Source organism: Notolepis coatsorum (genome assembly GCF_963971535.1).
Source record: "Notolepis coatsorum genome assembly, chromosome: 4".
Classification (NCBI taxonomy): Eukaryota; Metazoa; Chordata; class Actinopteri; order Aulopiformes; family Paralepididae; genus Notolepis; species Notolepis coatsorum.
The window spans coordinates 126,262,837-126,290,318 of NC_140168.1; the positions used below are offsets into that span (position 1 = coordinate 126,262,837).

Genomic DNA, 27,482 nt, shown 5'->3' on the forward strand with positions numbered 1-27,482 from the left:
AGTTGAGACATCACCGTCTTGAACTTGGCACGCAGTTCCACTACCTCACGACAATAATCTTCAAAGCAGTGTATTGGTACCTCCATGTATTTCAGATTGCCTTTCATCCTGCGAGTTTCACGCATAATCATTTCTTTTATTCTGACTTGGCGCAGTATAACTAATATCACTCTGGGCTTAGCGTTATTGCCAATGGAGCGGGGTCCCAATCTGAAGCACTGATCCACCTCCGGTATTTTAGGAAGGATTCCTGTTCCCAAGATTTTCTGTAATTCTGTGGCAAACTCTTCAGGGTTTTCACATCTCACTGATTCGTCCAGACCGACAATACGAATATTCAGCTTGCGTTTTTGATATTCCATCTCGAATATTTTGCGAACGTGTCCCGCGGCCATAGGGGGGTATTCTGCGCTTGGTTTTGGAAGCGTTTTATGATCTTTCCTTGTTGTTGGCATCTCGAATCTTTCAGTCAATATAGTTAGTTGATAATCTCAGTTGATATATGCGTCAAGTTTTAAACGCATTGGTGGTCTATAAATATGTTTTTAAAACGAAAAAAATAAATAACGGGTGAGCAGCTGTGTCACATGCGACTTACTCCATTCTATAGCTGACCGGAAGTCACTCACTATGCTATGCTTTGATCCAACCATGATTTCACATCGATCGCAACGTGTGTGTAACGTTACTCCACAACGTATGACATTGGTGACGATCAAAGCATAAAAAAAATTACACCTCCCCTTTCATGCATTCATGATGAAACATAATACCTATTATATACATTTGATTTGGAAATAGTAGCCAGGCGAGAAATGCCAACGCTTTTAGTGAAATTCACGTATTGCTGCATATTGTCGTTTTCTGGGATTAGACAGGATCACTCTAAAACTATACTTATATTCACCATGGTATAACACGCAAACGTATGGATGAAAAAATTTATTCTTTGTCACATATTGAACGATATAGTTGATGGCAAATGGGCCATAGTATTGTATCCATAGCTATAATATAGAATATAGATATAGCCCTGCAAACACAGCCACTTATTCCTATCTTTTAGAGCGTTGGCGTGGTAGGAACAAACAATGCTCAAGTCCGTGGCGTCCAAAGACTTAACAAGGACAGTTCAGCAACAATAACAAAGCCCTGTGGCGGTCCAGTTTTATATAGTTATATGGTTGTGGTAGACTACAGTAAACAGACGTCCCTTTATACTATATATACATTTACATTTACATTTACATTTAGTCATTTAGCTGACGCTTTTATCCAAAGCGACTTACAAGTTCTGTACGACAAGCCATCAGGAAGGGCACAACTCTATCAGCTGAGTAACAATGTTCGTCAAAGTGTTGAGTGCTACAGTGTAGGTTAGTTTATTAGGACAAGTGCATGATAGTATGGTTAGTTAGGGTTAGATAATTTTTTATTTTTTATTTTTTTTATTCAGATAATGGTTGAAGAAGTGCGTCTTTAGTCGACGGCGAAAGATATATACCTTTATACCCCCACTACTAACAAATACAATGAAGAGGGACATATTTTAACAAGGCAACAAGTATTAAGTACACAGGGTTCCCACAGACATTGCAAAATGAATTATGATACTAGACAGTCCCGTTGACCATCTGTATGGATTTTGTAAAACTGTGATGACGATCGAATCCCGACAGGTGGCAGTCTTGCCTACCTTTTGAGTAAATTTTTGAGAGGGGGGACGGCAGCAGCTCTTTGTCTCGCAGGCAGAGACGGCAGATCAACTATTATTTGCATTACTCATGTTCAGTCTATTCACCCATATTCGCGCTGACCCTTTGTACACAAGACAAGAGCTACTGGACATTGTTTCACATGTCGGATTACTGGATATTTCCATATTTTTCGATGGACCAAACGACATCGTCAGACCTCCGGGCACACCGGGTCTGTTTACATCGCCTCCACGGACAAAGAGGCCTCTTACGCGGCGAGGGATCTAACGCAGAGGCGGGGCCGCAGAGCTGGCGAGAGACTGAGGCTGGCTCTGGCTCCTCATAGCGCCGCTCTTCCCAGCCTCCTTCTTGCTAATTCGCTGGCGCACAACATGGACGAGGTACGTTTATGGATTACAGATACATGGGGGGTCTTGTCCAACTAAAAATCTCACCGCCGGGCCAAGACAGGCACATGATTCACAAAAGACGCGATATCTCGCTTCCTAGAAAAATGTGCATGAATTTTGGGGAAATGGCCACTATTTAGGCTGGGCTGCGCAGGAACAGAAGTTTGTAGAAACAAACGGTTTGTTCCCCGTTGGGAGTATAAATATAAGCATTTCAAATGAGCCATAGTATGTGTAGCTATAATATGGAATATACGATGGGTCTACAAACAAACATCGTTAAAACCGTGTGAAACGTTGGCGCCAGATATTAAAGATGGAAAAACAGCATGGCAGTCAATGAATTAATGATAACATAATGTTACCAGTATTAACGTGAGATTGTCCAAAGGAGTCCGTCTGCCAACAAAGATTATTGTTAGATCAGAGAACAAATTATTCACAAATTGCGCTACGGAAGCCTCCCGGCTGTGACTGATAAGTACTTCTTATTAAGTTACTTCCCTGTTAGGCTGCAGCTCATGGTACAGTCTGCATGTTTATTTAAAACGTACGGACAGTAATACCTCCATCTGTTCAGTGACAGATCAATGAACAGCCGCAGCCTGTAGCGGAAACCCTGAATCTGAAGTCTATATCAGCGTTATTCTGCATATTAAAATGTATTGTGGTCGATTGTTTTTGAATATATATGACGGGTAATAATTGATGACGGAATGTGTATGACCCTGTCCATCATCATGACAGAAAGCGAGTCTAGTGCGACCTCTGCACCAAATTATTACATTTTTGTTGATATATTTCTCATATATCAACACATAGCAAGTTAGCAACCACCGTTTTGCACGTAGCTATGTTACAAGCAGCCATGATGGAAGAGGGAGAACTACACAACATTCCATGCAAGGCCTCTATTGCAATATCATTCCAAATAATTGCATTATTGAGAATATTTCTTTTATATATATTTTCTTTTTTCTATTTGTTCAAGCCTACAATTCCCAAACTTTCCCAGAGCTAGAAGTGAATCCTGTTCCATACACCCTTGGTAAAAAAAAGTTTGTAATAAAGTTATTACCGTAATTCCTTTAATAGTGACCGGTATTCAATTACAAACCGGGTCTCTATTAATGGCCGGGTGCGCTCTTGAGCTAAGCAATTATAATACAAGCCGGGTTACTAATATACTGAGCTGCATACTGAGCTGCTAAGGTAAAGTTACTTGATTTAACTTTGAAAACGTTGAAATGACCAGTGACCACCTGTAATTGCACTGTTTACTATTTCATACAGTACTTGGTTTCAATAAATGAACCCAGTACATTTTACTGGGTTCAAACTGACACAAAATGTTGATTTATTCATTATGATCTGTTTGAAAATATAGGCCTCTCGGCAGCGTTGAAGATGTAATAAAGTTATTATTATTATTATGAATGGGTGTGTTACCTCTCGGCAGCGTTGAAGATGTAATAAAGTTATTATTATTATGGATGGGTGTGTTACCTCTCGGCAGCGTTGAAGATGTAATAAAGTTATTATTATTATTATGAATGGGTGTGTTACCTCTCGGCAGCGTTGAAGATGTAATAAAGTTATTATTATTATGAATGGGTGTGTTACCTCTCGGCAGCGTTGAAGATGTAATAAAGTTATTATTATTATTATGAATGGGTGTGTTACCTCTCGGCAGCGTTGAAGATGTAATAAAGTTATTATTATTATTATGAATGGGTGTGTTACCTCTCGGCAGCGTTGAAGATGTAATAAAATTATTATTATTATGAATGGGTGTGTTACCTCTCGGCAGCGTTGAAGATGTAATAAAGTTATTATTATTATGAATGGGTGTGTTACCTCTCGGCAGCGTTGAAGATGTAATAAAGTTATTATTATTATTATGAATGGGTTTGATTTGATTTGATAGTTTATTTGATAGGGACAACACATGTCAATGAACATCTAGTACAAAATACAAAATGTAGACATGCAGGGTTGTAGCAAGAGCTAATTTACACCTGTAGTCCCTAAACAGGAGACATAAAAAACTCTTTCAATAAATAAATAGCCTGCTTAACACTTTCAGTGCCCATGACGTCATATGACGTTTTATCAGCCCAATGCCTGAATGCCCACAACGTGTATTAGCGTTTTTTTTTTTATTAGCGATCTGATTTCATATTTCATCAACCGAGTCTCCCGTTGGTACAGCAGCTCCTCCAGCAGCTCAGAATGGAAAAAAGCGCCCCCTATCGTCTATCCCTGAGTAACTGCACGTCAGTCGCTTAGACTGACCTGGGATCAGTCGATATGTAGAGGCGGAGCCAGCTGGCTCCTTGAGCTGGCAAGCTGTCTGCTCAACATGGAAGTCATCGCGGGACGGGAATCAGCCTGGAATATATATTCACAGTAGCCAATCGATAGTAGACAGTAGTGATCGATTTTTGGAATGGCGATCAGGAATTGGAATGATCTTTTTGGAGAACATCTGATCTGAGGTAAGGAATCTATTTTACCAGTCTTGGGATAATCAGAGTTGTATTTGCTGAGATCTCAGCGTGTGCCCTATGTGTGTGTGTGTGTGTGTGCAATCGCTGATGAGGAAATCAGATAATCGATTTTCAGCTCGCGGCCCCAGCGTGCATACGTACACATAATTATACTATCGATAATCTAGCGTTTATTTGAAAACGATTCATAAATAGGCCGAAAAATTACAACGTTTTTGTGTATTCTAGAATATTCCAGTAAACGTCTTTTATCATGGAATCTTTTTATTTCCCTTGAAAACGAGGGCCTTTCAAAATGCTATAAAACGAAAATGAACCAATAAAAAAAAAATCCGCTTCGACAATGTTGACTGGAAAACGAGTCATTGATAAGCGACGGGCAGATTAGACACATAACCATAATTTAAAACATAGATTAGGCGTTATTAACGCTAACATTGAAGTGGATGGTGGGCATTCAACCGGTAAATCAAGGTTAAGCTTGGGCTCTGAAAGTGTTAAGGTAAAAGCATTGTGACAATCAATGATAAAAACAACAATAAAAACAAGAAACAAGTTACATAAACTAAATCAGATAAAAAATTATCACAGTTCTGGTTTGCCTTCAGATGTAGTTTAAGATGGGTCTTGAACATGGAGTATGTGGGGCACTCTCTAATCGCAACTGGTAGGCTATTCCAGTAGTTACCACCTTTAACAGAGAACACAGTTTTTGCAAAGGTAGTATACCGAAAAGGCACCTCACAGTCCCCTCTACTGATGCAGAACCTTGTACATGAAGCAAGTATATTTGAAAACTTGAAAATTCTCGAAACTTAGCATGTTATGTTTTTCTAAAATATTACAGTGATGAAATGAATTTGGTTTCCTATCAAATACTTTTATGGCTTTTTTGTAGAGTAATTCTATTGGTGTAAGAGTAGTGACGTATGAAAGAGACCAGTTGATAAAACAGTACTCAATGTGTGATAAAATCATTGAATGCAGAAACATCCTTGCAGCATTAACTGGCAGGCAGGGCCTGATCTGCATGAAGTTTTCGATGTTAAACTTGACTGTGTTTGTTACTTTATTCATGTGACTTTTGAAGGTCAATGTAGAGTCCAATGTGACCCCAAGATACTTGAACTCATTTACAATGTTCAGCTCCGCCTCTCCCAGAAACACATTAGAGTGAGTGACCTCTACTGGTGACTTTGTGAACATCATACACACTGTTTTCTTGGTGTTAAGTGAAAGACATGATTTTGTTAGCCAGTCTTGAACATGGGTCATTGCAGATGTCAGAGTTGCAGAGGCATCATGTATTGATTTTGCAGATGTAAAGATTACACAGTCGTCAGCATACATTTGGACATTGGTGTTTTGGCATGCATCGGGTAGGTCATTGATAAATAATGAGAACAGTATTGGCCCAAGACTTGAACCCTGTGGAAGGCCTGTATAACAGTCAAGGTAGGGAGATTTGACACCATCAACACAAACACATTGCTTTCTACTGGATATGATTTCATCCACAATAGAGCTCTTTCAGAGAAATTAAAATGTCTAAGTTTGGACAATAGAACCTGGTGGTTGACAGTATCAAATGCCCGCTTCAGATCAACGAAGACGACACCAACACAGAAATGTGTGTCCAGTGAGTATTTAACTTTTTCTAAGAACATACAGTTTGCTGATTCTGTTGAATGATGGGCGCGGAACCCGAAATGCATGGGGTGCAAGAGGGTACAGCTTTTATTTAGATGTTCATTCAATAGCTTTACTACCCACTTCTCAGCTACTTTAAATATGACCGGGAGAATACTGATTGGCCGATAGTTAGCAATGTAATTTTTTTGTCCAGATTTAAAGATTGGGGCAACCGTGGCCACCTTCAATGCTGAAGGAACAGTTGATTCCCTGAAGGACAGATTGACCAGATGTGTGATTGGGGGGACCAAAGATTCTATATGGGTTTTCAAAAATTGGTATCAAGCCCATAGGCATCCTTAGCTTTGGAACTGTTTAGTGTACCAATAATATTAGTCACCTCCAGCTCTGTTATTTCCTCTAAATTAAAAATAGGCTGTGCATGATTAATCAAGTCAAGAGTTTTATTTGTCACGGCATACAAGTATACAATGAAATGCGGGGGGTCTTGCCAGCAACGATTGTGCATAATACAATAGTAATATATAATAAGAATCCAATAGAACGACATTGTGCAATAAAACAAGTAAACAAAGTAGGGCATATCGGTATATGTACATGAGTTATTAATAGTACTATGGATGGCATCAGATGGGGTAAGACACTGTGTTATCTTCTGGACAGAATCCAAAAAGAAACAGTTGAATTGGGTGGCTAGAGTCAGTGGGGTTTTCACTAATTCATTATTAATTTTGAGTTAAAATTTTTTGTTGCTATGTTCGTTTTGTCTACCAATTAGTTTATTAATATGTTGCCAAATTATCTTACCATTCCCTTTAGCATCTTTGATCATGTCCATGAAATAATTTGCTTTGGCCATTCGCATAGTATTTATTACTTGATTCCTCATTGAAGTGAATTTCTGTCTGTCTGTCTGCCTGTCAGCCAGGCCAGAATTCAGAAATGTTTTGAGCAGAAGGTCTCTTACTTTCATCTGTCTCCTACATTCATCATTCAACCAGGGCAACGTGTCCTTATTTCTTCTCTTTTGACTCCTCATCTTGGTAAAGGAGGACACAACTTCATTAATTGTTGCCAGGAATGACTCGCAGCCACTCTCTATGTCCTTACTTAGGAGAATTGTACTCCAATCCTGCTCTTTAAGAGCTGCCACAAGATGGTGCTGTTGACTCTTTGCAACTGTGTTCTGATATACAGTAGGTCTAGATTTTACGGAAGCGTATTGCTGCCACACCAGAAAAAAAAGAAATATCCGTATCACGTTATAACATAAAGGTTTCACGTTATAATGTGATAACTTCTTGTTTTAACATAAAACGTTTCACGTTATAACGTGATAACTTCTTGTTATAACATAAAGGTTTCACGTTATAACGTGATAACTTCTTGTTTTAACATAAAATGTTTCACGTTATAACGTGATAACTTCTTATCACGTTATAACATAAAGGTTTCACGTTATAACATAAAGGTTTCACATTGCTGCCACACCAGAAACAAACAAAAAATATCTGCATCATGTTATAACATAAAGGTTTCACGTTATAACATAAAGGTTTCACGTTATAACATAAACGTGAAACCTTTATGTTATAACGTGAAACCTTTATGTTATAACGTGAAACCTTTATGTTATAACGTGAAACCTTTATGTTATAACGTGGATGCATTCAATGTTTTGAAGAATTTAGTTTTTCTGTGTCTTTTCACAACTGGATTCCTTTGTCTGGTTGGCATGGTTTGTTTGTCCATTTTATGACCAACAAGGCTGCGACTGTTCCAATGGGACACAATAATTACAGGGGATGGAGGGTGTTGGTCCAGCTGAGCATCCAACACAGAGAAGGTGTTATGTCAGGCCACGATGTTGGAGATGTGACATGCAAAGTGTTTGGCCAGAACTGCAATTCCATTGTGATTGGGGTGGAGTTTGTCATGTTTGTAGAGTTTAGACTCAGTCCAAAATGAGTCAAAGTGGCTGATAAAGCCTTGTCCACAAGTTGAGCTGAAATGTCGCAGCCACTGATCGGCACTGTATAGCTGACTAAAATGTTCTGAGCTCTGTCTAAGGGTGGGAATTAGACCGGAGAATGTACAGGTTTTCCCAAGGCTCTCTATCAGCTCTGCCAGCGCTTTGTAGTCTTTGGTGAGTTTGATGTGCCCATATGTTAGTGTTGTCAAAAATATCGAAGTATCGATACATATCGATACTGAATATTTAAAATGGTTTCGATACTAATTTCCAGAAATACCGATACTTTCTGCAGTATCGGTACCAGCTGGCGAGTGTTCTACCGCAAGTTGTTGACACGCTGTTCAGAGCACGCTTGCCCCTCCGCTCCGCCTCCTCCAGCCCTCCCCCTCACAGAGCCGTCTTCAGTTTGTAAACAAACATTTTAGCTGAAGATGGCAAATGCAGAGCCTCCGCAACTTGTGCTTGTGGATAAAGAAAACAGCAGAAGTGCTGTTTGGAGGTACTTCGGGTTTGAAGTAAACAACGAAGGACAAGCTAAAGATGCTCCAATGCTATTTGCAAGCGGTGTTACAGAGCAGTGCCAACGCGGATCTCTCTCTCTCTCTCTCTCTCTCTCTCTCTCTCTCTCTCTCTCTCTCTCTCTCTCTCTCTCTCTCTCTCTCTCTCTCTCTCTCTCTCTCTCTCTCTCTCTCTCTCTCTCTCTCTCTCTCTCTCTCTCTCTCTCTCTCTCTCTCTCTCTCTCTCTCTCTCTCTCTCTCTCTCTCTCTCTCTCCTCTCTCTCTCTCTCTCTCTCTCTCTCTCTCTCTCTCTCTCTCTCTCTCTCTCTCTCTCTCTCTCTCTCTCTCTCTCTCTCTCTCTCGTTATCTTTAAATAAAAATCGAAACTGTTACTAACTGTAATACAAACAGTTCAGTTTGTCAAGTACATGCAACACAGATTACAGTGTTTACATCTGTCTGCTTGAGAAAATACCATGTTCTGCATCTGCAATAAAAATGATTGAAGTGAGATGAACAGTTATTTTTAAATGTGTGATCTAAAGATAAACAAAGGGTTTTAAAAGTGTTATATTTATCTTCTCTTATAGTACCAGAGAGAAGCTGAGGAGAATCAACCAGCAACAAAAGCTAAATAAAAAAATAAAAAATATATATATATATTATTTATTTTTCTTTTTTTTTTTGGTATCGAAATGGTATCGAAGTATCGATACTTTTCAAGGTATCGTATCGAAGTCGAAATTCCAGTATCGTGACAACACTACCATATGTCTCGCAATGGTCTACTGATTGTTTACACCTGAGGCTGACGTCATTCACTCCCACATGCACGATGACTGTATGAGCAGATGGGTAGCGCTCCACAATGGATGGGATATGTTTGATTAGGTCAAGAACTTTTGCCCCAGAAAAGGAGTAAGAGATACCCTTGGGAATCGGGACGTTTCTCACGATGGAATCCCCCACGAGGATGTATTCGGGAGGAGAAAAGAAAGAGGGCTTGCCATTATTTGCGGTAGCAGGAGGAGGTGGGTGACTAGCATCAGCTATGCTAGCTGTAGCAGCGTTACCAGCTGTGAGGAATCGGGAGAGGCTGTGGGGGCCAGCGGGGAGCATTTTCGGGGACGCTTACCGGAGGGAGAGAGAGAGAAGTAGACCGTGACCTGGAAGCGTTGCTGCCGGCAGAAGTGGGTTTCCTACGCGAGGTAGCCCTGTCACTCTTCACCATCTTGGACCAGGCAGCTAGTCCAGCGGCGCTGCGTGGCCGAATTGGAGATATCTCAGGGCAGTAAGACGGTGGCGTTTCACCGTGGAGATGAAAGGGTTCCTCATCACTCAGGGGATCAGGAATCAGCGGCGAGGTCAGCCTCCTTCTCTTTGGTCCCAATCCATTTGTCTCCACCGAGGCCCAGGAGGATGCGGTGTGGGGTTTGCTACCTGTGGCTAGCGTTAGCCCAGGGTAGGCAGCCAGCGAAGCAGCGCTGCCACGCCGGGGGGTCCGATCTGGGAAAGCTGCTCCCTGGATAACACCATGCTCGCCAGAAGAAGGTAATCCTGAGGCGTCTAAGCGTTCTGACAGTGGAGCATAACGGTTAGAGAGCAGTGGGGAGTCCATGGGGTCGAAGAGAGGAAGGGATACCTTTATTTTCCTCCTCACAACTGTGAGCAGGCGAGGGGACAGCGGCCGATGGCTCCAGACTATCCAGCCGGGTCAGGAGCTCGTTTTGACGACTGAGAAGTTCCACAATGAGGTGCTCAATGGATTTAAGCTCAGCCCGTACTTCTATAATGTCCGAAGTCGGTGCCATACTTCCGCGTCAGCGTCGCCAAGCCAACAAGCCAGTAAGTAAACAACCTCCAAAATGTCCGATTGTTGCTTGTGTGTGGCCAAGTTTTGCAGAGAGTGGTAAAACAGGATAAAACAGGGTACAATCGGATAAAACACTTGATAAAAACAGGCTAAAAGCACTTAAAAACAGAGTATCAAACGTGAGTATCAAACGTGACCGCAGCCCAATACAGCAAACATTCTATGTGACATCACTTCCGCATTCCGATCATCATGGAAACTAATCACAGAGGATTGGGCTAAGCAATGGGTGTGTTACCTCTCGGCAGCGTTGAAGATGTAATAAAGTTATTATTATTATGAATGGGTGTGTTACCTCTCGGCAGCGTTGAAGATGTAATAAAGTTATTATGAATGGGTGTGTTACCTCTCGGCAGCGTTGAAGATGTAATAAAGTTATTATTATTATTATTATGAATGGGTGTGTTACCTCTCGGCAGCGTTGAAGATGTAATAAAGTTATTATTATTATGAATGGGTGTGTTACCTCTCGGCAGCGTTGAAGATGTAATAAAGTTATTATGAATGGGTGTGTTACCTCTCGGCAGCGTTGAAGATGTAATAAAGTTATTATTATTATTATTATGAATGGGTGTGTTACCTCTCGGCAGCGTTGAAGATGTAATAAAGTTATTATTATTATTATTATTATGAATGGGTGTGTTACCTCTCGGCAGCGTTGAAGATGTAATAAAGTTATTATTATTATTATTATGAATGGGTGTGTTACCTCTCGGCAGCGTTGAAGATGTAATAAAGTTATTATTATTATTATGAATGGGTGCGTTACCTCTCGGCAGCGTTGAAGATGTAATAAAGTTATTATTATTATTATTATGAATGGGTGCGTTACCTCTCGGCAGCGTTGAAGATGTAATAAAGTTATTATTATTATTATGAATGGGTGCGTTACCTCTCGGCAGCGTTGAAGATGCCGGAGGTGGCATGGGACCTGAGCTCCAGGGGGCAGGAGGAGAGGAAGAGGAGCAGCTCCTTCATCATGGAGCGGATGTTGACGGCTGAGACCAGAGCGAGGGACAGTTCCAACGCACGTCTAGACCGCGGGACATGGGACAGAAGATCACAGTTTAAAACACGTTTCCCACAAAAGTGGGTAATATTTTCCTAACTTTTCCATGACCAAAGATACAAGAACATTTCCAACGAGTAATTGAGCATAATATTCCAAGGCTTTTGATATACTGTATGGTCAATAAACTACACAGAGGAATTCATACCATACAGTCAATATTATTTACATGGACGGTTAACCGTCTGTAGTGTGGCAGTGAAAGGGTTAACCTTCTGTAGTGTGGTAGTGAAAGGTTAACCTTCTGTAGTGTGGCAGTGAAAGGGTTAACCTTCTGTAGTGTGGTAGTGAAAGGTTAACCTTCTGTAGTGTGGCAGTGAAAGGGTTAACCTTCTGTAGTGTGGTAGTGAAAGGGTTTACCTTTAGTGTAAAGTTTAAACTGTTTTAAATCTTAGACAAACAAAACACTTTGCTTTCATGAAATATTGTAAGCCGTCATTTGAGGCTTTATAAAAGCAGCACAATGAACACAAATCTGTCAGTGCCGAGTCCGACCTCATCTTAAATAACAAACGGCATTGATTGTTGTAATTAACAAAGAGAGGCTGAGTTAATGAGGCGTATGACGTTTTGTTGCGTTGGAGGCGCAAGGTTTGTTTAACTTTTTAAAAATTTTATATAATGGAATTTTATTTTCCCGTTCTAATCCCGTGCCCATCGAAGGAAGCTTCGAAGCTTCGAAGTATTTAAGACAGCCCTAATAATTTCCTGTATGAATAGCCGCAGCCTGACTGGTAGAAGCGCAGGATTCTGTCACCTCTTGACCGACGCGTCCTGGTCCTTCAGGCAGTCCACGATGGTGCCCCGGTGCCGCTGCACTGCATTGTGGTCCGTATGAACGATCTTCTGGAGGGAGGTCATGGAGATGTAGCTGGAGGTGGAGATATGGATTAACAGATACATATATAAGTGGAGATATGAGTTAACAGATACATATATAAGTGGAGATATGAGTTAACAAATACATATATAAGTGGAGATATGAGTTAACAGATACATATATAAGTGGAGATATGAGTTAACAAATACATATATAAATGGAGATATGGATTAACAGATACATACCGGTATATAAGTGGAGATATGAGTTAACAAATACATATATAAGTGGAGATATGGTTAACAAATACATATATAAGTGGATATATGAGTTAACAAATACATATATAAATGGAGATATGGATTAACAGATACATAATATAAGTGGAGATATGGATTAACAAATACATATATAAATGGAGATGAGTTAACAGATACATATATAAGTGGAGATATGGATTAACAAATACATATATAAGTGGAAATATGGATTAACAGATACATATATAAGTGGAGATATGGGTTAACAGATACATATATAAGTGGAGATATGGGTTAACAGATACATATATAAGTGGAGATATGGGTTAACAGATATATATATAAGTGGAGATATGAGTTAACAGATACATATATAAGTGGAGATATAGATTAACAGATACATATATACATATATAAGTGGATACATTGGGTTAAGAGGGGGGAAATGAGAGAGAGTGAGAGAGAGAGAGAGAGAGAGAGAGAGAGAGAGAGAGAGAGGGAGAGAGAAAAGAGGGGGGGACATGAGAGAGAGACACAGAGGAAGGAACGAGAGAGAGAGAGAGAGAGAGAGAGAGAGAGAGAGAGAGAGAGAGAGAGAGAGAGAGAGAGAGAGAGAGAGAGAGAGAGAGAGAGAGAGAGAGAGAGAGAGAGAGAGATTATGCAAAATAGAGGACTCCTTAAACTCCAACTCCTTCTGGGACCACTGGAACTCATTGAATAAAGATAAGCCGGAAGAAATGGCTATTCAAGATGGTGATGTTTGGACAAACCACTTCACATCACTCTTTGCAACTGTACCCCTGAATACAAAAACGGAAACTAGACAGATACCGTAATTCCTCTAATAGTAACCCCGGCTTGTATTTGTTTCAACTGTAGCGGATACCAGGCTTGTATTAGGAGGAGGCATGTATAAGAGAGAGGCCTATATTTCTAATTTTCAAACCGATCATAATTAATAAATCAACATTTTGTGTCAGTTTGAACCCAGTAAAATGTACTGGGTTCATTTATAGAAACCAAGTACTGTATGAAATACGGTAGTAAACAGTGCAATTACAGGTGGTCAAATAAAGTAAAATAGTGCAATCACAATACCGGAAGAATAATAATAACTTCGTTTTATACAATTCTGAGGCAGGCTTACTCTCTTGGTAAACATTAACACCATACCATTATATGGTATTTACTGCACAGCCAGGCCAGCATATAACAACAATAACAAAATATACCCGGCTTGTATTAGGAGGGCCGGCTTATAATTGCTTAGCTCAACAGCGCACCCGGTCATTAATAGAGACCCGGTTTTTAATTGAATACCGGTTACTATTAGAGGAATTACGGTATGTGAAAAGTTACAAAAATTGGAAGATATCATAAAGGATAATCAAAACCCTCTAGACTTCCCAATCACTGAACAAGAGCTGAAATCAAAACTCCAGTGCCTTAAAGCTAGAAAGGCCTGTGGTACAGATGGCATATTGAATGAAATGATTAAACACAGCTCTGAAAAATTCCAATTGGCTATTTAAAAATTATTCAATTTGACACTAAATTTAGGCTATTTTCCTGATGTCTGGAATGAAGGACTCATAACCCCAATATTCAAGAGTGGAGATAAATATGACCCAAAAAACTATAGAGGTATCTGTGTGACGAGTAATTTGGGCAAACTTCTATGTAGTATCATCAACACCAGACTCATAGAATTCCTTACGGAACACAGTGTTCTAAGTAAAAGCCAAATTGGATTCTTACCAAATTATCGTACCTCTGACCATATATACACTCTTAAAACCCTAATTGACATTCACGTGAAAAAGAACAAAAACAAAATATATTCCTGCTTTGTCGATTTTGAAAAAGCTTTTGATTCAATTTGGCACAAATGTCTCTTCTTCAAGATTCTAGAAAGTGGTGTTGGAGGAAATACATATGACTTGATCAAATCCATGTACACAAAAAACAGATGTGCTGTTAGAATTGGCAATAAAAGAACACATTTCTTCACCCAGGGTCGCGGAGTCCGCCAGGGGTGCAATTTAAGCCCAACGTTGTTTAATATATATATAAATGAATTAGCAAAGTTATTAGAACTTTCTACTGCACCCGGTCTGACTTTGCACGATACCAATGTAAAATTGTTGATGTATGCAGATGATCTGGTTCTGCTGTCAACCACTAAAGAGGGTCTACAACAGAACCTAGACATCCTCCACCAGTTCTGCCAGACATGGTCTCTGAACGTAAATATGAAGAAGACTAAAGTCATGATCTTTCAAAGGAGACACGAGTCTCTCACATAATACATTTAAATTAGGCACACACATATTAGAAAACACAAAAAGCTACCCATATTTGGGATTGAAAATAAATCATAATGGTAACTTCAACATGGCTGTGAATGAACTGAAGGAGAAGGGAAGAAGGGCTTTTTATGCCATCAAAAGGAAAATTCCAATTGACATCCCAATTAGGACCTGGCTCAAAATTCAAAATTCTGTAATAAATCCAATAATATTATATGGCAGTGAAGTGTGGGGTCCATTAACTAACCAAGACTTCCCAAAATGGGAAAAACACCCATTAGAAGTACTGCATGCAGAATTGTGCAAAAACCTACTTAGGGTCCACAGACACACTGCCAATAATGCATGCAGGGCAGAACTTGGCCAATACCCCCTAATCATTCAAATTCAAAAGCAAGCCATCAAATTTTATACACACCTCCAATCAAGTGACCCCCACTCCTACCACTACAAAGCCCTTCAGAGCCAAGAGATGAACCCAGATAAGAGTTCCCTCTGCCAGCTAGTCAGAAATCTCTGCCCACAAACACCAGGGCTTCAGGACAGACACCAAGCAATCTGGCCCAACCAAATAATCTCAAAACAAAAAGAAAATTATATAGAATATTGGAACAAATCAACCAAATCTCAAAGTAAATTAGAATTCTATTTGACCCTAAACAGAGAGTACACGGTGGCAGAATACCTGACCACTGTGAATGAGATAAAATTAAGAAAAACATTGACACGGTACAGACTGAGTGGACATAGCCTAGCCATAGAAACAGGCCGCCACAGGCAGAACTGGCTGCCCAGAGAGGCCAGGCTGTGTTCACTTTGCCATCAGGGGGATGTTGAGACAGAACCTCACTTCCTACTATACTGTGAGAAATATAAGGATCTAAGAAAAGTGTTCTTTGATCAAATAAATAAAATGGATCCACAGTTTATCCATCTCCCTGATCATCAAAAGCTGTTATATACGTGTGGGGAGAAAAGTCAGTGTACAGCATTAGCTGCAAAGTATGTAGATCAGACCTGGGCATTGTACGGCCCGCGGGCCGCATCCGGCCCGCGGGATGATTCTGACCGGCCCGCGAAAGATTACATGATAATAAAAAAAAATTAAAAAAAAATAAAAAAAAATAAAAAAAAAAAAAAAAAAAATAAAAAAAAAAAATTTATTTTATTTTTTTTTTATTTTATTTTTTTTTACTTTTTTCTTTTCATGTCAACGTTCACACGCACAATATACGCTTAGGAGACATGCTCAGAAGATGTTGGTTCTCTTTGGATCCACCTACATATGTGAACAGACATTCTCAGTCATGACATTTACCAAGTCCAGGTACAGATCCTCTCTCACTGATGAACATCTGGCAGCTGTGCTTCGCATCTCCACCTCAGACATGCAACCTGACTTTGATGGACTTGTTAAAGCTCAACAGAGACTGGATTTATCACACTGAATGAAACAAAAAAGAACTGAAGAACACTAAAATGTGGAAATATAACAAGTGAAATGGGACACTTGATATTTTTTTTTCTTAAATGTTTAATATAGGCATGTAAAGTAAAAAAGGCTACAAAACGGGGACACTTTTCTTTACACAGTTCAGTGACATGTCTTGTTTATTTCTGCTATAAGATGATGTGATGTCTTTAGAAAGCTAAGAAAATCCTTGTTTCAATAGAAACAATAGAAACTCGTTATTAATGTTTCACATTTAGTTTATCATTTTGGAAATAAATTCTATTTGAATAAATGATATTTTTGAAAGCTAACCTCACCTTTTAATTGCCAAATAATAACATACACTCTTACCAGGGGTCAAAACAATGCCATTTACTGCTTTTTATATAGAAATAAAATGTATATTATGCATAATTGAGTTTGGAATTTTGGCCCGGCCCCCCAACATATTTTCAGTTGCTCATTCGGCCCCCCGGGAAAAATAATTGCCCACCCCTGATGTAGATGGTTGTCACACAATAAGAGAACAAGCTTTGTAAATGTATCTGAGTGGCCACACTTGTAAAATGACTACCCGATTGAATGACTATTTTGTAAATGAATATGTTCTTTTTTTTTTTATTATTATTATTGCAAAACAAAAAATATTAAAAGTCAGTACTCAACACACAATGCATAATGAAACTAACAATTAAGGTGGCTAAAATGACATGCAAGTACAGAAACAGAAAACAAAAAAAAGTCTATAATAATATTTTACCGTATACAGTGTATATCCAACGAAATTACCAATTATACCAATGCCTTATACAGGATATACCCCTAATACCTATTATCTAAAACCCTACACACATATGCTCCAGCTCGAACCCCCCCCTCCCGGACCCCTCCTTGGATAGTACCTCCATTATCCCTCACTCCTAACCAGACACTACCATTATAAGCTAGCTTTTATTCTCTCCACCACTTCTAACCACAATGACATTTTGGATTCGTTGAGACCCAGAATTCTTGCTGTAGATATTTCTTGATAAATCACATCGAGATATGTAAGAAACCAAACCTTCCGGCACATTTTTTCCGGTTGAAACCAGCGTGATGCGATCAGTTTTTTAGCTACTGTGATACCCGATAAAACCAATCTCTTTAGCTGTGGATTTACTGCAAACTCAAAAACATCATTCAATAGTAATACAGAGGGGTGTACTGGTATATTCCAAGATACGAGTTTTGATAATTGATGGGTCACATCTTTCCAGAATGCCTTAACTGGTGGGCAGTCCCAATACATGTGCATAAATGTCCCTTCGTCTCCATTTGTACATTGGGAGCATTTTGAGTCTTGTTTAAGACCCATTCTGTTCAGTCTTATAGGAGTCAAGTATGTCCTGTGAATATAGTTAAGATTGATTTGTTGATGGTCCGGGTTCCTTGATGTAAGACGGACATTTGCCCATGCTCCTTGCCAATCAAAGTCACTTTCCAGGTCTGGTATATCCCTCCTCCAGACAGAGTCTAGTTGGAGGGTTTCATATGAGGACGTTAGTAATTGATAATGAATGAATGTAAATGAATATGTTCATGTTGATTGTCCTCACTGTTATTAGCCAAAGACACTCTCAACAATAGTCGCACAAGAGCTGCAAAAGTAAAAGCACAACAAGACTACACCACGGCAGACAAGCGGGTAAAAAGGAGCATCAAGAACGACAAAAAACAATTCATCAACAACCTGGCAACTCAAGCAGAAGAAGCAGCAGCTCAACACAACATGAAGGAACTCTACGACATCACAAGGAAACTGGCTAATAAACGCAAAACTCCGGACAGACCAATATTAGACAAAGAAGGAAAAACACTCACAAAGCAAGAGGCTCAGCTGAAGAGATGGGCAGAACATTTCAGAGACATACTGAACAGACCCAAACCGACAGCGCTAGCCAACATCCATCCAGCGGTACACTCCCTACCGGTCAACACCAACAAGCCCAATAAACAAGAAATAAAAAAGGCCATTCAAAAACTGAAAAACAATAAAGCACCAGGACCTGACGGAATACCCCCAGAGGCCATAAAAGCAGACCCAGAAATGGCAACAACACTACTCCACAAACTCTTTGGACAGATCTGGGATGAAGAAAAGGTGCCAAGCGACTGGGCAGAGGGATACCTGGTGAAGCTCCCCAAAAAAGGCAACCTGAAGGACTGTAACAACTACAGGGGCATCATGCTCACATCTGTGCCAGGGAAGATTTTGAGCAGGATCATCCTGGAAAGACTGTCCAAAGAAGTGGACAAAGAATTCCGAGAAGAACAAGCAGGTTTCCGACGGGACAGATCATGTACAGATCACATTGCCACCCTCCGCATTATCATAGAACAGACCCTGGAATGGAACACATCTCTCCACCTCACATTCATCGACTTCCACAAAGCATTCGACAGTCTAGACAGAGACACTATATGGAAACTCATGGCACATTACGGTATCCCAACGAAGTTCATAACCATCATCCAACACCTGTACCTACAATCATCCTGCAGAGTAATACACAACGGCCAGCTCACAGACAGGTTTACAGTAGAGACAGGAGTCAGACAGGGCTGCCTACTGTCCCCTTTCCTCTTTCTTCTGGCAGTCGACTGGATCATGAAACAAACCACAGCCGAACAAAATCTGGGCATTCAGTGGACAATGTGGTCTCAATTAGAGGATTTAGACTTTGCCGACGACATAGTCCTCCTCTCACACACACAAACACAAATGCAGACCAAACTCACAAAACTTGCCACAATTGCAACTACCACAGGACTACACATCAATAAAGCAAAAACAAAGGAGATGAAGATGAACCACAATTTAGAAGAGGCCGTACAACTGGACGGAGAAGCACTGGACGAGGTGGACACCTTCACATACCTGGGAAGCATCGTGGGGAAGGACGGAGGTAGCGACAAAGACATCAAAGCAAGAATAGGGAAGGCAAGAACAGCATTTTTAATACTGAAGCAAACATGGAATTCAAACCACATCTCCACAAAGACCAAACTCCGCATCTTCAACACCAATGTCAAATCAGTTCTATTATACGGAGCAGAAACATGGAGAACAACAAAAGCAACCTCAAACAAACTGCAAACCTTCATAAACAGATGTTTATGACAGATCCTGGGAATCTACTGGCCAAACACCATCACAAACGAACAGCTCTGGCAAACCACTCAACAAGAACCACTTGAAACCCTAATCAAACGCAGGAAATGGGGCTGGATTGGACACACCCTGAGAAAACCATCCTCCAACACAACCAGGCAGGCCTTAACCTGGAACCCACAGGGGAAGAGAAAGCCAGGAAGACCCAGAAACAGCTGGAGAAGGTCTGTCGAGGCGGATCTCAAGGAAGAAAGAACATCATGGAAGGAAGCAGAGAAAATCGCCCAACACCGAACCAGCTGGAGAGATTTCATGAATGACCTATGCTCCCCAAAGAGCAAAAGGGTTTAAGTCAAAGTCACTGTTATTACTAATAGTATGGTATTTTATTGCTTAATATATATGTTATTGTTTGTATGTTGAACTTGCTTTGGCAATAAGTATGTTAATATTTCATGCCAATAAAGCCTATTTGAATTGAATTGAGAGAGAGAGAGAGAGAGAGAGAGAGAGAGAGAGAGAGAGAGAGAGAGAGAGAGAGAGAGAGAGAGAGAGAGAGAGAGAGAGAGAGAGAGAGAGAGAGATACAAACCGAATGTTCCTATCGTTGTTGAGAAGAAATCTTCCCAGGATGTTAACAGCCAGAACCTGGGATACACAAGCAGTCATTATGTAGACTACAGTATGGTACAGTCATTATGTAGACTACAGTATGGTAGAGGACAGTCATTATGTAGACTACAGTATGGTAGAGGACAGTCATTATGTAGACTACAGTATGGTAGAGGACAGTCATTATGTAGACTACAGTATGGTAGAGGACAGTCATTATGTAGACTACAGTATGGTAGAGGACAGTCATTATGTAGACTACAGTATGGTAGAGTACACTCATTATGTAGACTACAGTATGGTAGAGTACACTCATTATGTAGACTACAGTATGGTACAGTCATTATGTAGACTACAGTATGGTAGAGTACACTCATTATGTAGACTACAGTATGGTAGAGTACACTCATTATGTAGACTACAGTATGGTACAGTCATTATGTAGACTACAGTATGGTACAGTCATTATGTAGACTACAGTATGGTAGAGGACAGTCATTATGTAGACTACAGTATGGTAGAGGACAGTCATTATGTAGACTACAGTATGGTAGAGTACACTCATTATGTAGACTACAGTATGGTAGAGTACACTCATTATGTAGACTACAGTATGATAGAGCAGGGGTTCCCAAACTTTTCAGGCCGCGACCCCCAAATAACGGTGCCAGAGAGCCGCGACCCCCACTATTATAGGAGGTTAAAAAATAAAAACATGCAAACGTTCAAACGCACACACACTAATAAGCATTGGAGGCTTTTAACCAGGGCCGGACTGGGGAAATCATTCAGGCCAGGAAATATAGTGCAAAATATAGCCCCAGTCAGGCCACTTTTTAAGCGGGGGGTCTGGGGCCCTGGGGTCCCCCACCAGGACATTTTTGTTACAAAGACTTCATTTCCTGCATTCTGCTGCAGGATTTTTTTTATTTGTACCCTTTAAATGCCAGTGTTTGTGATGGCATCACAAATTATTGTTAAAAAACAGGCTAGTATGTATGATTAGCAACAACACTGATTTTGATGGATTTTCTGTATTTTCTTTTATCTCAGATTGAAAAAAATACAATCTTTTATTCAACTTCAGCCCTGATCATAACACCACATATTCATTTTATAATTCTAACCCTTTAAATGCCAGTGTGTGTGATGGCATATATTTGCAATATATCAAATGCAAAGTAGATTTTTCTGGGGGGGATTATTACAGGCTAGCATGTGTCAATGATTAGCAGCAACAGTTTTTCGTAAGGATCCTGCCTCCACCAATCACATGCGGCTCCCTTTGTGTGTGTGTGAGAGCAAGAGAGAGAGAGAGAGAGAGATAGTTCTCCAACTTGTGTGAGTTGCAGTGATCTCCTGGTTGTTCCCCACCTAGGTTATCTAACTATTACGCTGCTGCAACTAGAAACACTGGCCTGCTTCTAAGTTCAGTGGCCTGACTGCATTAAAAAAAAATAATAATAATAATCTTTATTTGATTAAAACAAAAAAATTAATCATCTGGCGACCCCCCCCGCGGCGGCTCGCAACCCCCACTTTGGGAACCCCTGTGGTAGAGGACAGTCATTATGTAGACTACAGTATGGTAGAGGACAGTCATTATGTAGACTACAGTATGGTAGAGGACAGTCATTATGTAGACTACAGTATGGTAGAGGACAGTCATTATGTAGACTACAGTATGGTAGAGGACAGTCATTATGTAGACTACAGTATGGTAGTCTACACTCAGCATCACTCACCCTGAGGCCGCTCTCCGACTTGATGTCCATGACGGTGAGGACGGTCTCGTACAGAACGGCGCTGCCTGCCGTCTTGCTGCTGTCCGTGTTCGTAGCGACCTGCGGTGCCGGCCACACAGACCCACATCAGTCATACATACCACCCACTGTTGTTAACCTTATCTCAAATTGTATTGTTTCACGATAATAATCCCTCTCTGTTGATTCCAAACTCCTATGGACAAAACATTTAAATTCTATGGAAAATGTATTTAATTCATTCATTCATCCTTTACCTGGGCTAGCAGGTCATTCATGGCATCACTGGCTGTGTCATTGTTGCGACCAAGGATCCTCAACAACCGCAAGATACGCACCTAGAGAGAGAGAGAGAGAGAGAGAGAGAGAGAGAGAGAGAGAGAGAGAGAGAGAGAGAGAGAGAGAGAGAGAGAGAGAGAGAGAGAGAGAGAGAGGAGAGAGAGAGAGAGAGAGAGAGAGAGAGAGAGAGAGAGAGAGAGAGAGAGAGAGAGAGAGAGAGAGAGAGAGAGAGAGAGAGAGAGAGAGAGGGACCAATTACTTTAGTAGTAAGCAAACGGGAGAATGAAGGAGAGGTAGATAGTGTATATAGTATGTGTGTGAGACAAATAAGGAATATTGGTTGAACTATTTGTACATCATTAGAGACAGAATGAATATTGGATGATCTATGTGTTTATATCATTAGAGACAGAATGACTATTGGATGATCTATTGTGTTTATATCATTAGAGACAGAATTAATTGAATGAATGAATGATCTATTGCCTCTTTTCCACTGCATGGTACCTACTCGACTCCACTCGATTCACTTTTGGTACCTGGTTTTCCACTACAGATAGTACCCCCCCCCCCCCCCCAGACAATAGAGGATTTCGAAGCTATGAAGATACCTTCACAGTGTATTCTGCATCATTTATTGATGAAACAAAACCAACAGCAACACAATTTACCATCAAGAACAAAGAGTTTCACAAAAAGATTGCACATTTGTTTAGCTTATGTGCTAATGTGACTGGAATTTTCCATTATAACTGTTAGCATTGCGGCTATGGTACATTAGCTAATAAGGCACTGGTATCATATAGAATAGAATAGAATAGAAATACTTTAATCATCGCGATTTGTAGTGTCAAATTTCCCTCGGGATGATTAAAGTATTTCTATTCTAGAAATGATCGATATTTGGAATGGTGATCAGGAATTGGAATAATCTTTTTGGATAACATCTGATCTCAGGTAAGGAATTTATTTTACCAGTCTTAGGATAATCAGAGCTGTGTTCACAGAGATATAAGCGTTTGCCCTGTGCGTGTGCGCGGTGATCGCTGATGAGGAAATGAAAGAATCATATATTATATACTATCGATAAACTAGCGTTTATTTGAAAACTATTCGTAAATAGGCCGAAAAATGACAAAGTTTTTGTGTATGCTAGAATATTCCAGTAAATGCCTTTTATCACGGAATCTATATATTTTCCTGAAAAACAAGGGCTTTTCAAAATGCTATAAAACGAAAATGAACCGATTAAAAAACAATCCGTTTAGACAATGTTGACTGCAAACAAGTCATTGATAAGCGACAGGCAGATTAGACACATAGCCATAATGTAAGACAGAGATTATGCGTTCACAATGCTATCATTGAAGTGGGTGGTGGCATTTAACCATGCTTCACCATGTTAATGGCTGGCACTCAAACTGTTAAGAACTCTATTTTGTCCAGATGTTTCTGAGCTCTTATCCTCTTGCAGGCTTCAAGTGAATGTTCACCTGCACAGTATAAACATGGAGTTCTAAAGGCCTCAGAGCCATCTGCCTTGTGTCCCACATCACTGACTGTACACAGTTTGTTTGTGGCTGGTGTCACTGTCGTGACAAAGCTGCTTCTCTCCTTTCTCTCCTTAACCGGTGCGGCTGATGTTCCTGCTCATCAGGGCAGCTTTGTCAGGACCATAATCCCGAATATTGCCCCACAATGGGTCGGTGGCGATTTTAGCTTGTTTCTCCAGATAAGTCACAAGATCTTTGAATTTGGCTCTTTGCTTAGTGCGCTCCTGGATGTCGTATGCCGTTGACCTCCACCTTTCTCTGATCCTAAAGGGTATCTTGGATAAGATCAGTCTTAGGTTAGATGGATTGTCCAGCTCATCCATATAGTGAAGCTCCTGCATTGAATTACTGCATCCTCTCAGGTAGCGGGTGTAGGCGCGCAAAGCTCGACTATCCTCTGGTTTGATGCTGGACCGGTCCAAGGCTTTCTTTATGTAAGCATTTGTGATTCTTATTTCATCTCCAAAATTCTCTTTGAACAGTCTTTTAGCTTCCACATATCTATCCTGTGGAGGCATGTGTAGGCAGCTCTGCACAAGATCTTTAGGCTGATCTGTGGTGTACTGTTCCAAAAAGTAGAGTCTATCTTGATCACTTGTGGTTCTGTTTTCAATGCCGTACTCGAAAGCTTGCATGAATGATCTAAAGTTCATAGGATCTCCGTCAAACATGGGAATCTCCCTGGTTGGGAGTAGCGCCAGATTCTGTTGTGTGGCTAGTATCTCTGTAATGTCATTCTGTCTTGCCATGACATTTAATAGAACCTGGTCTGTTTGGGTTTGACCCTGTTGTCCTGCTGTAACTCCAGATGGTTGTAGCTGAAGCTGTACAGGGTGCTGGTGCTGATATTGTGCAGGTGGTTGTTGCCAAGGTTGTGGCTGAGGTAGCACATATGGCTGTGGCCGATATTGTACAGGTGGTTGTGGCTGTACATGTGGCTGTGTCTGATATTGTACAGGTGGTTGTGGTTGTACATATGGTAGTTTGGGTCTCACTGCTTGTGGAGGCCTCTGTGTTTGTTGTTGAGGTTGCTGCTGTGAGGGTTGCTGAGCTTGTAAAGGTTGTTGAGGTTGCTGCTGTGAGGGTTGCTGAGCTTGTAAAGGTTGTTGAGGTGTATGTGCCCATGCATACTGGTCCAAGAGCTGTCTTTGAACAGGGGTTTTTGGAACAGCATTTATGGATGCATACTCTACTGGAGATTGCAATGTCTGTAGTCCTTCTGAGGTTTCAAGAGCTCGTGCTTGGTCAACATATTTATTCATACAATCTTCTTGGGATTGCATGTTGTACACATACCCATCCATTTGAGAGGGGAGTGGGTGAGTTTGAGATGGATACCTCATGGTTCGAGATACTGAGTTGGTTTGAGATGATGTTTCAAAACTTCCAAGTACTTTGATTTTTTGGCCGTTGATGCAGCTATGTCTGTATCCAAGTCAAGTTTCTCCTTCTCAGCCTTTAATTCAGCCTTTAATTTAGCCTCCTGCAGCTTTAATTTAGCCTTTAATTCATCATCCTGCAGCTTTAATTTAGCCTTTAATTCAGCATCCTGCAGATTTAATTTAGCCTCCTGCAGCTTTAATTTAGCCTCTAATTCAGCATCCTGCAACTTTAGTTTAGCCTCTAATTCAGCCTCCTTTAGATCCAGAGATTGTCTGGCTGAAAGTGCAGCGGCGCGTGCCTGTAGGCTGGCACGCTCAGATTCAGCTCTGATACGGGAGGCAGATAACCTGGAAGAGTGGCTTCCACTTGATCTTGATGATAATTTTGATGATAATTTTGATGATAATCTTGATGATGCCCTGGCCCCCGCGGCTGAAACGCTATCCTCTGGTCTTATTGTAGCCTGAAGGTCCATTTCCAGTTTATCTTGAGTCTCAACTCGTCCTTGGACCACAGACTCAATTTTACCTGGAGCCAGGGTTTGCCTTTTCTTATTCTCCTCCATCAACCAATCATCATTTTGGATACAATCCTACCTTGAGGGGAGGGAACAGATGGTGGAGGTAAACGGTACCCTATCCCCCCCCCTCACAGTGAGCTGTGGTGTTCCACAAGGAAGCATACTAGGACCGCTACTGTTCCTAATTTATGCAAATGACATGTCGTCAGCTTGTGACTGCAACTTGTTCCTGTTTGCGGACGACTCAGCCCTGCTGGTCTCTGACAAGAACAAGTTACAGGTTGAAAAAACCCTCAGCTCGGAACTAGGCAAAATCTGCATATGGCTCGCGGATAACAAACTATCATTACACATGGGCAAAACAGAGTCCATTCTCTTCGGTTCAAATAACAAACTCAGCAAGACCGACGACTTCTCAGTTACAGTGGGTGACAATATTGTCACAAGGAAAGATGAAATTACCTACCTGGGTTCCATCCTAGAGGCTAATCTCTCCTGTGACAAAATGGCATCCAGTGTAATAAAAAAAGTCAACCAACAAACTCGATTCTTGTACCGGATCTCCTCTCTGGTAAACAAGAATACCCTGAAGACTCTGGCAGGAGCACTCATTCAAGGGTACTACGACTATGCTTGCACCTCATGGTACCAAAGCACCTCAAAGGCGCTAAAAACAAAATTACAAACATCTCAAAACAAACTGGTCAGACTACTGCTTGACCTTACTCCTAGAACCCACCTCACCCCTGCCCACTTTGACAACCTAGGATGGCTTAGAGTAGACGACAGAGTAGAGCTGCCGCGATTACCGCGGTATCGCTGTTACATCACGGCCACCGCAGAGTAGGCTGAATACCGCGTCACCGCTGTTTTTTATAATAATAATAATAAATTACCCTCCTCTCGTTGGGCTTGCGGCTCTGCAGATATACCCTACTCCTCTATCGACGTTCCAAGCGACCCTATTGGGTACCAGAAAAGTCACGTGAAACATTGCAGACCACTGATTGGTCAGAAGAGAGACGCGTCACACGTTGTAGCGTCATGCAGTGTGTTACCACCAATCGGCAAGCGCGTATTAGGTTTTTACTTCCTGAATGTCAGCTCATCACAACACGGCTAATAACGTTAGCTTTAACTCTCCGCCGGAGTGGACTACCATCGCTCCTAAGGAGTACTAAACGAGACATAATGATTTTACTGTCTGCAACGAATGTTATAATAAAAGCCCTTCGTTCTATACACTTGTCTGATTGAAAACTTTATTAACAGACCGCAGAATGGGACAACTCAGCACGCTCTGAGCAAAGAAAGGAACTGAGATATGAATAGAGTATTGCTTGCCTTGCTATTGTCTGGTAAATACGCTGATGTTATTGAACGTATAACTATATAATGTTAATGCCACAAAACGAATGCCTTTATTATAAAGTAGTAACTTTATAGTAATAATAATAAGAAAGGGTCGGGGGGGTTAGGGGTAACCACCCCTGCCCGCGACACCGAGTGAACTGCGCACGACCAGAGGGGAAACTTCAAATCCGTGTTTCACTTTCAATAACTAATGCGTGCTTGCCGAATCCCAAACATTATTCATGCTGCAAAGTCATCCTCTAAAGATAGACATTTAGACTAGAGGCAGGCTATATGCTATAAAGAGTAGACTACTACTAAAAAAAAAAATGCATTCAAA

The 27,482-nt window shown here is 40.8% G+C and overlaps 1 protein-coding gene across 2 annotated transcripts in view; it reads right to left on the reverse strand.

The window, feature by feature from the left end:
• Window positions 1-27,482, reverse strand: part of ap1g2 (adaptor related protein complex 1 subunit gamma 2) — a 154,603-nt gene that overhangs the window by 68,078 nt on the left and 59,043 nt on the right. For both annotated transcript variants that reach the window (XM_084312334.1, XM_084312333.1), the window contains exons 8-12: window positions 22,312-22,392; window positions 22,037-22,135; window positions 20,272-20,327; window positions 12,442-12,555; window positions 11,508-11,648 (exon numbers count right to left, since the gene is read on the reverse strand). In XM_084312334.1, the coding sequence (XP_084168460.1) occupies window positions 11,508-11,648; window positions 12,442-12,555; window positions 20,272-20,327; window positions 22,037-22,135; window positions 22,312-22,392 (491 nt within the window). The remainder of the gene's footprint in view (window positions 1-11,507; window positions 11,649-12,441; window positions 12,556-20,271; window positions 20,328-22,036; window positions 22,136-22,311; window positions 22,393-27,482) is intronic.